This window comes from Columba livia, chromosome 3 (assembly GCF_036013475.1).
Source record: "Columba livia isolate bColLiv1 breed racing homer chromosome 3, bColLiv1.pat.W.v2, whole genome shotgun sequence".
NCBI classification, from domain to species: Eukaryota; Metazoa; Chordata; class Aves; order Columbiformes; family Columbidae; genus Columba; species Columba livia.
The window spans coordinates 117,202,239-117,214,938 of NC_088604.1; the positions used below are offsets into that span (position 1 = coordinate 117,202,239).

The 12,700-nt window shown below is 40.6% G+C and overlaps 1 protein-coding gene across 3 annotated transcripts in view; it reads right to left on the minus strand.

Moving 5' to 3' along the window:
• PLCB1 (phospholipase C beta 1) overlaps positions 1-12,700 on the minus strand; it is a 405,394-nt gene that overhangs the window by 73,868 nt on the left and 318,826 nt on the right. For all 3 annotated transcript variants that reach the window (XM_021282907.2, XM_065059870.1, XM_065059871.1), the window contains exons 17-23: positions 11,110-11,194; positions 9,921-10,045; positions 8,780-8,934; positions 6,903-7,067; positions 4,878-4,977; positions 2,314-2,418; positions 1,447-1,556 (exon numbers count right to left, since the gene is read on the minus strand). In XM_021282907.2, coding sequence (XP_021138582.1) covers positions 1,447-1,556; positions 2,314-2,418; positions 4,878-4,977; positions 6,903-7,067; positions 8,780-8,934; positions 9,921-10,045; positions 11,110-11,194 — 845 coding nt within the window. The remainder of the gene's footprint in view (positions 1-1,446; positions 1,557-2,313; positions 2,419-4,877; positions 4,978-6,902; positions 7,068-8,779; positions 8,935-9,920; positions 10,046-11,109; positions 11,195-12,700) is intronic.

The window sequence follows — 12,700 nt, forward strand, 5'->3', positions numbered from 1 at the left end:
AACAAATAAGCCTGTGTAGACAAGGAAAATCTGTACTTTTTCAAAAGTAAAAAACGACCTCTAAGGTATTTAAAGGATTCTGTTAAAAAAAGACTTTGCTATTAAAATAGAATCTCATGTGTAGAGCGTCCCAGATAAATGTCTAAGATGCTATTGAGCATTTCAGAGTGTCCTCATTCAGCCAAACTTGTGACACTGCACGAAGAGTAAATTGTTGGCCACTGAATTGTAATGACTTTCACTCATCTGGTCTGCTTTGGGAATGTATTCTTGGTTACAAAATCTAGTTCAATGAGGCTTTGCACATCTGAGAATTGAAGACAGACACCAGAGCTGAGTGCAGTTTAGGATTATAAACCATTTCTCTATCTTCACTAGAGAACTGTACAGAGTGCCTTTTGATTCACATGATGCGCCCAACACCTGACAGAAGCAATCTTTAAAATACAGATTTGATCTTTTCACACACTGCTAGAAGACATCCCAACGACAATGTCGGGAACAGAGAGACTGATCATTTGAATGTGCTTAGAGTTTATTAGAAACAAAAGCTGAACTGTCAGTACTCTCAATTATACTCATAACATAATGCATTTTTTATACACAACACCTCTTTTTCTGCTAAGGTAGAGCAGGTCTTAACCTTTATTTACCCTATGGTCTTCTCCCTCTTCATCTCTCTTTCTAATACATACGAAGGGCTGGATCACTGACCTCCAGAGGCCACTTCCCATCTAAATTATTGTATGATTATACCAGGTCTCTTTGGGGCACGTTTGCTCATGGAGAATGTATAAGAGACACCATAATCTGGATAACCTCTCCAGAAACACAGACAGAAATTCTGGAAAATTTGTAATATTTTCACGAAAAGGTATTGATGCAGAGATGTCTTTTTTGTAAGGGGAACTTCAGGATCACACTGGAAAACAACAGGCAATGACTTGTGAAGATTTAATTTACTGTGCAGCAAAGCTGCAAATCAGCATACACATAACATGGCTTTTCATCCCGTTTTTGGTGTCTCTTTACCACTGAACAGTAACTTGGTCTACGCACAACATGCTGCCTTCAGTGAAACGCTTCTCGGCTGTAATGTATCCTTGTCTCATTCTAGGTGAGATGTTTATGGGTGTTCAGGTAATCACAGAATGGTTTGGGTTGGAAGGGATCTTAACTATCATTTAGTTCCGTTCTTCCTGCCATGGGCAGGGACACCTTCCACTAGACCAGGTTGCTCAAAGCTCTGTCCAACATGTTCTTGAACATTCACAGGGATGGGGCATGCACAGCTGCTCTGGGCAGCCTGTTCAGTGCCTCAGCACCCTGGTGGGGAGGAGTTAACACACACAATTTCCAGGGACTTTCAATAATTCTCCTTCTAAACAAAGGAGGTGCTTTTAAATTCTGTAACATAATTTGCAGAGACTCTGAAACGTTCCTTACCTCTTTCTTAACCTCTTCTTCATCTTCCAGAGTCAGTGCAGCCAGCTGCTTAGCTCTCTGCTCCATCAAGTTTACATATCTGATTGGATTGGATAAGGCCTCAATCACATCTAGAAATGATGGAAATACTTCAGTTTCAAACCCCTTATGCTATGGTCCCCGTACTCCTTGGGTCTCAAGAAAGAGACACTATTTTTTCATACAGATCTGCTACTGATAGGTATCACCTAGGTCCCAGAAACAACAGTGAGGTGGAGTAAACCACCATGCACAAATACTCAAACATGAACCCTCCCTTGGACCTTGCGACTGAGTCACGTGGATATGCATTTTCTGCACAGTGTTTTATCAGGATTTTCAAAGCTTACAGTACCAGCCAACTAGGATCCTGCTTCACATGAGGCATAGAGGAACGTTAGTGAAAATACTGTATTTAAAAAAAAAATCAGAATAGCTCTACAGAATACTGTTTTTCATTGAAGATGCACAGTGCGGTCTTTAAACCCATCCTTGCTTAGAGCCAATTCCAAAATACAATGCTCTACATTAAGCACAGCACTTCGCTTAGGAAACAGTTACTTATTACTGTGCCACGTAAGCAAAGCTTCATTTGTGTTTCAATGGCAAATGCCTGGGGTATTTCCCCTTCAGATTCATACGATGTCTGTTGAAAATAAAAGAGCTGGCCCAAATCTTAAACCTCAGGCAGGCTGCCATAAATCAGGCCATCTTAGATGAGAGATGAGACAATGATCCATCAAATGCAAAGGACTCTTATCCCAATATGGGATAAGTCATCTACACCACATTCACTTTGTGTTTCACTTAACTTTCATATTTCCCAGCAGGCAAATGTCACAGACTTACCTGCGTAAGTATCAGGTACATAGTCTTTGACCTCTATGTACACAAAGAGAGCTGGCAGTGTCAAAGGCTGGTTCCTCTCATTCCTCAAACAGATGTAGTGATAGCCTGTAAAATAAGAAACAACCAGTTCAGGGCATAAACTCTTCCACAGGCATTTCCAATGTATTCATATTATCCTTTGTTATTTATAGTGTGGCTCAACTGAGCAAGCAACCGTAGGGATTTCTGGTAGGGAAAGATTTACCTGAAGGGTTTCAGAGATAAGTATACAGACCAGAGACTGTTAGAAAGGCACATGACACTGCAGTATTTTCTCTTTATTTTTACACTCCATCCACAATATAGTATCTAATTTAAAAAACAGACAATATGGCACTATATATACAAAGTGTGTGTGTATGAATCGTATCACGTGACCAATCTTAGAAGTATATCTGTAAAGGAAGTTATTTTCATACTATTTAGAAAGCTGGCTGTCTTCTGGGAGCGAGGGCAAACACTATAGTGCAGCTTAGCCAAGTTAATGGCAAGGCACCACAGATGGGGCAGCCCCAAACCCCTTCCCCCAGCCACCTACCATCATCTCCTGCTCTTTCTCTTGCTCACTAACATTTTTCTGACTTTGTAGATAGGCAGCTCAGTGAACTAGACTCCGAAAAAAGCAGCCTTCAGAAGCTATGAAGGGTCTTCCACCAATTTATCTCCCCACAATGCCTCACCATAAGGTCAGATGTATTAATGCCAGTTTGAAGACAGTGATGGAAGTGCACCGGTAGGAGTGGGAGTAAAGGAACTCCAGATGCAGCAACAAACTGTTACAGCACTGAAGTGCAGTGCTGCAAAGCTGCATCCTCTGCCTCACAAACTGGTGCTTCTTTGCACCACGGCTGAAGTTGTTCTGAGGCACAACTACAGAGCAGCACATAGGAGTAGTGCCAAGATACAAGTCACAAGCAGGATGCAATGACCTGGGGACATCCCCATTTGGGTGATGTGAGCAACTACCCTCAAAGTAATAGTTAAATCCTTGCTTTGTGAATAATGCTAATTCTGTGGATTTGTGTGACAGTATGATAAGGTTTTCAATAACGTCTCAGAAAAGACAGAAATTATGAAGGTTTCTCAGTTCTCTTAAGCTCCTCCAGCAAATTTTCAGCATGTACACAAACTAAAATCAACACGCTGTTCTACATCACATGCTATAAACTAATGACTACTGGAGTCAAAAGGACAGAAGATAGGCCTGCGGGTAAAAAGCTCTCAAAAGTTCTTGTATGTTTTAACACAGTGGCCTTTGTTCTAAAAAGCACAAGCTTAAAAGTAGCTACATGATTCAGTGCTCTGCTGAATGGATCCTGTTGCTTGAAGGGTCAGTGCCATGAAAGAGCATCAGCTGTGGTAACAGTCTGATCAGAAGAGGGAAATCCTTCCCACCCCAATCACCTATCCTCTGGAGCTTGACAGATCCTCCATGAGGCAATTATATCCATAAAGCCAGGAGAACACAGTGGAGAGTTTTCTGCTGGATTGACAAGCTAAGCTGGCTCACAAAAAAAAGGTGTGGAGATTGGCAGAGGTGGCACAATAGAATGGCCAGGGTTGCACGGCCAAGAGCAGGGTAGGAGAAAGAGAGAAGAACGGAGAAGGAGAGGGAGAGAAGAAGGATCTGATCTATACATTACCTGATATCAGGTCTCCAGGAATAATATGGACAACAACTGGGACATGTAAGCTTTGTGCTATTGCTGAGACTGCCTAGATAAGGTACAGAGTAGACATAGATGTTCTTTCTTTTCCACCGCGAGTGAAGCTGGGAGCATGTTTACGGCCCATACGCTTGGCCTAATGTAGTTTCCTCCCCTCCCCTCACTGGAAAAGCTGCAGCTGAAGTCAAATGCTTCTCTTGCTCAAAATGCCAATGTCACTGCTCTGAAACATCATCTCTAACAAGTCTATGGCCTGGAAAATAAGGGCTGAGTTGTTGCACAAGACAATTTGCAGTTAAGTGGCCACTAATTATAATAGAAATAATTATATGGTTTGGAAGAGGCCAGTAATGATTTTTCCTTTTTTAAATTTTCAGCAATAAAGATGAAAGCAATTTTGGGTTGATTTAAAGGTTTTGCAGAGATACAACAGCTTGCATATAGGTCAGTCCTTGCATGCACGTAAAAATTACATTAAAGGAGTACGTTTTGCTTTAATTCCCAGCAATCTCCCATTCTCACAAAGATGACATCAAAACTGGCTGTTGCTGCCCTCTTTCCTCTTAGAAGTGTACAATTGCACTTTTTAACATAAAATTGTGACCATGCAATTGATCTACTGGAGACCAGTAAGTGCCAACCATGCCTCTGATGCTTAATTCTATTGGTTTTCCTGGCTCATTACAAGTTTACATTTCTGGGGAAATATGGTATTTTCCTTTTCAAAGTTGAGATAGATTATTCAAATCCCCAGTTGCTATAAATCTGAAGAGTTCTTGCTGATTTACAGCACTGGGATTCTGACTTGCTGCTTCTTTTCGCTACAAAACATCCATCTCAATGGAGAAAAAAGTTTACCTGGTCGAATTGCTGAGACTGGTAATATCCGGTGACCAATAAATTTCCCTCCTTCTTCATACACTGCTAGCCTCAGACATGCCAGGGAAGGCAGAACAACCTAGAAGGCAATATTGCTGCATTACTAACTTTCTGCAGTGAATGAAACAGCTCCTTTCAGACACAGGCTGTATAACAGATAGAAAAAGAAAGTTCAGTCTAGCAGACAGTAACAGCTACACATCCATAGGAAGGTCTTGCCATGTCAGAGGTCAGGGTGTATACACCCGTGTGTGCCAAAATAACTCTCACAGAAACATTTTTCAATCAAGAAACTTGACATGGGACGTGTGCATAGTATGTTGAACCCAGTAATTTGACGGTACATTTTCACTATGATACAAGAGACTTTGCCAGCTCAACTCCTATCACACTTGAATGCCACTTTGTTCTCTGCTTATTACTCACAGCCCTAACATGTTTGGTTGGGTCTTTTTTCCTTTGTGTTTGCGCCAGTGTGATTACTTACTTCTGAGAAAAGTCACTGATTGGCATATTAGTGTTGAAAACAAGCAACTCAACCTGTTTTGCAGAGTGTGAATGTATGAATTACATGAACCAGGTCAACCCCAGTAGGATTTTTCAGTGCACACTCACTGGCTGGGCTAAAGACATTTAATCAGGCAGGATGTTTACTAGCAGCGGATGCTTTCTTGGCACTACATAAGAAAGAAGGCCAAACAGTGAAAAAACGAAAACAAGAAATCCAAAAATGGTTACTTAAACTACTCTACTAAGTTAGGAATCTTTAATATTACTTTAAAAAAATGTACAGTATAATTAATCTCATTTTCTTAGTTGATGCAAATATACATACAAATATACATATTTTAAAACTGGGCATATATTTGCATTTCTTCCACACATATGCTAAAATTTATCTAGACAATGAAAGAAAAAAAGAAACAAACAAAAAAGCAACGATCCAAAACAAAGAGTTTCTCTAATTTATTTTCAAGATTACTAAAAATAGGAATCTATTCTTCTCTGAGCATAGAGACAGTCAGGCACGATCGTTAACTAAATAGAGAAATGAAGTACACTAATTAGAAGTTCATTACAGAAGGAAAATGCTAGTGATGTTTCCAAACTTAAGCACTGGCAGGCCGCCAAAGGAAAGTCATTCAGAAGGCCAAATATTCAGGGAAAAGGGCTGTACTCCCTAGAAAGCAGGGCTGCAAGTACCAGTTGTATAAACATCTCTGTGAACTACATTTGCCTAGAGAAATAGGAAAGAAATTGTTTCACAAACACCTGGACTCAGGATCCATTTAACCACAGGTGCCAATAAGCAAAACACAGAAATCCTGCTAGAAAACTGGCTGCCAAGTATATCGTGAAGCACAATAAAACATCCACATTGCACAACCCCAAAACACGCTCAGTATTTTCCGCTCCTCAGAGGCTAGAGAATTGAGTCTGAGTAATATTGTTCAAATTGCACGAGTAACTCAGGAGCCTCCGTCTCATTTCAAGCAGATGGGATTTATGTGGTTTCATGACCTAGGCTGTATTTATACAGCACAATAACAGATTGCTTTGGACGTGTTAGCTGGGACAGACAGATTGTTATAGCTGTATTCACATCATCTTGCTCACAGGTTAACAGGATCTGCTTTGCAGTAGGGCCCTTCAGCCAAGGCAAAACGGTAACTCAGCTAAACTGCTCTGGGATCTGTGCTTGCTCATCCATAGCACAGCACTGCACCGTGCCACGCAGTCTGTCAACAGGTCTGCTCTTTCCGGCTGTGGCAGTGAAAGAATCAAGGTGACTTTAAACTCCTTTATTTTAGTAGGAGCTGGCACGACTAGAGTAGCAAAATTACACCACAAGTGGTTAACAATAAACAGTTCAAGAAAGAACAATTTGGAATCTCTTTATCTTCTTTCTAACAAATGCAAAGTTTTACTAGTCCACAGAATTGCTCTCCTGGTCAGTGATAAAACAAGCACAATGAATGTTTGGGAAGCAAGTGTTACACCAACCTTCTTAAAGACTATGGTTTCCTCTTCCCAGATGGGATTAACTGCATTGCCTTGAGAGGTCTTGGTCTTCAAAGCTTTTCTTCTTGTATCCACAGGCAGGCCGAACATGTCCACCTCTACATAGGTACCGACTTTTTTATCAGAAAGAAACTGACCTGAAATTATCTAAAACCAAAATAAAGGAAGATCACTAGAGACCACTTCGGTGGATTAGGAAATGACCGGCTGAAATACAGATGATTAATTCTCATTAACGACCAGAGAGTATGCATTTAAAATAAAACCAAAATAAATGCAAATCCACAATAAACTAAAAAACACTGTTTAACATTGCAGACACAGAAAATAAGCAACTTATGAGGCCCGATTTCCTGTGACCCTGTGGTCCTGAATTCCCTTATGAGCAATAATGTGGTTGAGATCATGCTGCTGCCCTTCCCTCAGCAGGAACAGTTGTTTGGATCTCGTTCCTCAAGCTGGCTGCCTATTTCCACAACACAGCATCTTTGAGAACTCTCAACACTCTATCCAGTTGCAACAACAGGTTCAAAAAATGCTGGAAGAAAAGAGGTTTAAGTAGCATAGAAACCACATTTGCTTTTAACTGCAAGGGAGAAAACAAGGTAAAAATTTGGTATCTTAATAAAGGCTCCTCACAGAGGGTGAGTTTGACTATGAAAATAAAACCATGATAAAATAGCTGGTCTTTCCTAGTCCTATATTTATTAGGAAACACAACTCTCAGCTTTAAAAAGTTAAAGTCTGCAATTACTGCAGAAAATAAATGGGTACAGGAATATGTAGCAGTGTCTCTGTACCTCAACAAATTCAGGCTTGCCTAAAGCAAATCTGAATCCATTCTCAACTGCATCTTGTATAGGCAATGACAGTATAACCAGGAGAGTCTTCACCAAGCAGGCAGAAGCAGCTGGCTTGTGACAGTCCTGTTAAAAATGCTGTGCGTCTCCTAAGAGCTATTGAATGATTTCCACCTCCATTTACTTAAATCACAGAAGAAAGTGCCTCCAAACCCACAGTGGGACCTGAAAGCTTCCATGATTGTGGGTCACCACAAAAGGCCATTGCCACACAGTCAATTTTGTTTTATACCATGCATGTCATCAGGTTCTTCCTTTATTCATATTCCGCCCAGCACTGCTCTGCTACGTTTGTGTCTGCAGCCTGAGAGGAAATACTTGCTTTCTCTAAAAGAAAACAAGAGGATATTTTGCAGGTGGATTCTGTAATATGGACACTGCTCTAATGGACAAGCCCATTAAAGGAATAACAGGATTTTAGAAAGTTGTTTTTATAACTAGAGATATACCCAATATATAAATTCATCATCCTGTCACAGCCAATGCAATCTATCCCTCTAGTCTTCAATTTGCAGATTCCTAGTGGTCCTTGAACATCATTAGAGGCCCTTAAAAAGGAATGAAGAAAAGCTGGCAATGAATTGCAGCTGACATTTATGGTTCCACAGTTCTGCTGGAGAACTTACAGGGAACCAGAAAATGTATTTATATTACAGACTGTACTGCTCTAGCCATTCCAGTGCAAGCTACCGCTTTATAACAGCGTGCTTTAAATTCAGCTCTTCATTACTAAAAACACAGCCAAACTACTCTTGAATTCACTTCCCAACTACTTCTAAGGAATAGAATACATAGACACAAAAATACATTTATTTATTCTACAATATGAAATGTGAGGCAGAAGTTACCCTGCAATTTAAAAATGAAATATCACTCCATAAAATGAAATGCATTTTATTCTTTTGACTTAGTACGGTCATTCGCTAGGCCACTGCATAACAAAAATATAGCTAAGCTCTAACATTGTTGTGAGCGCAGTTTTACCGGTGGCACACATACCTTGACAGACAAGGTGTTAGCTACTATTCCATCCACTATGCTTTCAGTAAATGGATCAAAGTGTTTGTCTGGTCTTCTCATGAATTCTGGCTTTAACCTGTATCCGCTTTTGCCATTGTACTCGTACATTCCCATGTTTATTTGCATAGACAAATCTAGGTGTGAAAAATATTGATAAGAATAACATCCTGGTTAGATAACAGCGTAAAAAAGCAGTAACGTTATTTATTGTAATTTCAAAGTGACTGTGATGTAAACAGCTATTTATGGCACACCGTTGCTTGTTAAAAGAGGTTTCAGATGTGATTACAGCCACTCTTGGATTCTTTGGACAAGAAAAAGACATCCGTAAGACATCTTTGAGAGATTACTCAATAGATAACATTTTCAAATTTTAAAAGAGGCCTTGATGCTTAAGTTTTGAGTCCCTCAGTGTTTCACTGTGGTACTCGACCCAGCAGAGTACTTAAGTTTCATAAGACGCTGGGTATGTGATACTTGGTTGATACTGGCCCAAAGAGTTTTTTACTACTCTGCAGACTCCCAGCCTGCATAGGCATTTGCTTTCCATGGAAAGGTGGTTTATACATGGGCACAACTGGAAAGGGAAAAGGGAATGATACCATAGTACCACATGCCCAGAGGCAGATCATAGCTGGGATACATCCTGGGGTGCAATAGATATTTGTATGTCTCAGAACAGACATAGCCTTGGAAGACAACACATTGCATTTCAAAAGTGACTTGTACATCTAAGAGCCCAGATGTCTTTGTTTCTTAAACACTCATTTTTAAAGTGGAATTTGCTAAGTACCTTATGCCTTGATATACTGAGATTTTGTAAGACACAGGAAAAAAACCCCTGCCAGATCTGAAATGCTGCACAATGGTAACCACTTACAAATGATGGCAATATAGAGGGCATTATGTATGTGTATTACACTAGCTGCAGCATGGTAATTATGAATATTCCTAGATAAAAAACAAAATGGTGTTAAAAATGTTAATTAACAGCTCTGTAGTAACATTCTATCACTAGACATCTTTTGATGCATAAAGCCTTTCCTACCTATGAATCGGAAAGTGTAGGAGGGAAGTGGTAAGGTACAAATTAAAAAATCTAGAGACCAGCATAACTTACCTACAGTTTGGAAGTTAAGAGCAACCATTTGGCAGCCGGCATTCCAAAAGACTTGTGGCATGTAGTTCGAAGAATCTACACGTGTTCCCTTTGGGTAAATTCGGCTTAGCTGCATTTTGTTGTATCTAAACGGTGAGCAGTTAAGATACAGTACATGTGACAAAAATCACTTTGCGGGCAAGTGCGACTGCAATATTTGAATGCAGGTGCTCTTTACAGAATGACAGTGGGTTCCTTATTGAATTTCTGCAACCATAACACTTCCAGAGGTGCACAGTTTTGTAGGAGACATGACAAATATGGGGTAACTAAAGGTGCTGTTTGTTTCTGTACAGACTACTCAGAAAAAACAGGGAAATAGGACAGGCATATGCATTAAAAAGAACTCATTCCATTTGTCATTACAGTTACTAATTTTGGAGTTTTCTAAGACTGCATTTATAGAGGCCAAATAGCTGTAAGCAACAGATCTTACTCTGGTGGGGGAGAGATGCTCAGTTAAAAAGTGCTTTTCTGGAATAAGCACTGGACAGAAATGATGAGTGTGCACTTCTTATAGCTGAGTCTACTAATCTCGGAGATGAGAACATGCTGCAGGTTATCTGTGGAAATAGCATTCCATTAATCTTCTTTAAGGCACTTTTTTATCTTGGCCATTCATTCTTAACTGCAGCCATGATGAGATTCATTGAGAAACATCAAAAGGTCTAAACAGAAGGCTTCTTAGTTTTTCTTTTAAAGTTATTAAAAAAAAACTAAAGAAAAAAAATTGTGTAGCAATAAAACAGCTCAATGCTCTTAGAACTAGAGGTATGGTGGGAAAGCAAGGTTGTTCTTGGGACTCTGCAAAAAAACATCAGTCACATTTTGACAATCTGCTCACCGTAACTCATACAACCTCATATAGGATGATAAATGTAACAATGAGAATATGAAGTATGAGGTGTTCAACATGTAGTTTATACCTACTCCCTCTGGTCCTAGCCCACAGCACAAGGACTCATGTCAGCTTTTAAATTAGCTCATCAGAACTTAGGCCAATTAATTTACCTAGGAAGACAGTCAAATCTACAAATTTCATTGGGGTTCCCTATTTCCGCAGCTCCTGTCTCCAAATGTCAATAAAGCCCTGTAACAGATCTCAGATATAGAAAGGCTAAGAAAGCAGCTTTCTGAAAGTCAAGGATACTCCACAAATTCCACAGGAGACTTCGTAAGTTGCTCAAGCCCTTTGGTTTCCACAAAGGAAGACATTTCAAAACTTTTGTTGCGTTCTGGAAGTTTAAAGGAGAAATAAAAACAGCGACACATTAGAGCATGAAATCATATGTGACGCATGAGCTGAAAACTACTGGTTTAGTCCCAGCCCCCTAACCCCACCTACTGTTCACCAGCTCATTTCACCTTGATCTCAAAGAATTTACATACACAATTGTTTGCTGACAGCAGTGAGCTCGCTCTGAACATACTCAAGGGCTCGGTCTGAACTTGCAGGAGTGCTGCCCAAATCAAGGGCATTGGTACTGCCTGAGATTGCTGCCGTTCCAGCTGCCAGCAACAGAAATTCAGTGCACACGCAGCAATCCCTCATATTTGCTTGCAAAATACCTTGTTGATGTATTTGAGAGGTAGAGCTCAAAGCTCCCAGGTGAGCCACGGAGGCAATACGGTAGTTTTTGTGGGGAACGCAGAGGGCACTACTGGATCTCCAGATTGTCTTTGCAGGCAAATGCAAGGGCTCTTAGCCAAGCTGAAGCTATAATAACTAATGCCCGTATCAGATTAAACTAAGCAGTGCGCTAGCTGCGCCTACAGCGCTTCTCGTCATCTTCAGTATGTCAGAGTAAGGTCACATCTGTCTCAAACAGCCATGGAAACATCGCTATCTAATTGAGCCTGAAGATACCCTCCTGTGTCCCAGCAGGTCTTCAGACCTAACCCTGGACTGATGTGGAGCTTCTATGACCTCTTTAATTTGGTCAAACTTTCTAACCTGGCAGTGATAAAAAGCTCATTCTAAGCTTGTAACTCAGTGGGACTGAATATTAATTTATCATTCGTTACTCACCTTTGCCTGATGTGTGCACAGCTCTTCAATGTACCCATGCGACATGCTATAGCAGAGAGCCTAAGGCAAGACCCTTCTAGCATCAGTATATTTTCCTTTACACTTTTGCACAAAAGATATCTGTAAAATGACAGCTTGCCAATTTATCACAATCAGCTGGGTAGATTGCCTGGCGCTGGGAGGTAATATCCATCAGATATCTCAGCACCACTCTCTTTAAAAATGAGAGAAACAGCGCCTGTGCTATGACATGAACTCTCCAGCCTCATCACTTTATTGAAAACAACCAGTAAAGCAGAGAAAAGGCTTGCCCTCATCCCATTTTTGAAGCAAATGTGCTGCAGTAATTGAGGGATGGCCAGGAGGCCAGCCTGGCTGGCTCTTTGAAGTCAAACTGCGAAGCTGCAGGAGAGGGATAAAACTGAAGAAAAGCACTTGTCTTGCAGAGAGAAGCAGGACAGAAACAGGTGGGCGCTTCCCTTACGGGAAGCCAAAAAGGAAGCAGTGGATCCAAAGAAGTGACGAACTAGATTGGGCCAATGTGAGAGGAAAATGTGCTGCCAGTTTGTGAACTACAAACTGTTCTCAGTGTATGCTGAAGAGTCAGAGGATGACGGTAGAGTTCCAAAAGTGATTCTTCCCCCCTAGGAGAGTTGAGACTCAGACTTTACTGTGTTGCCTAATTCTAATTAGCAACGATCATTCAACTGCC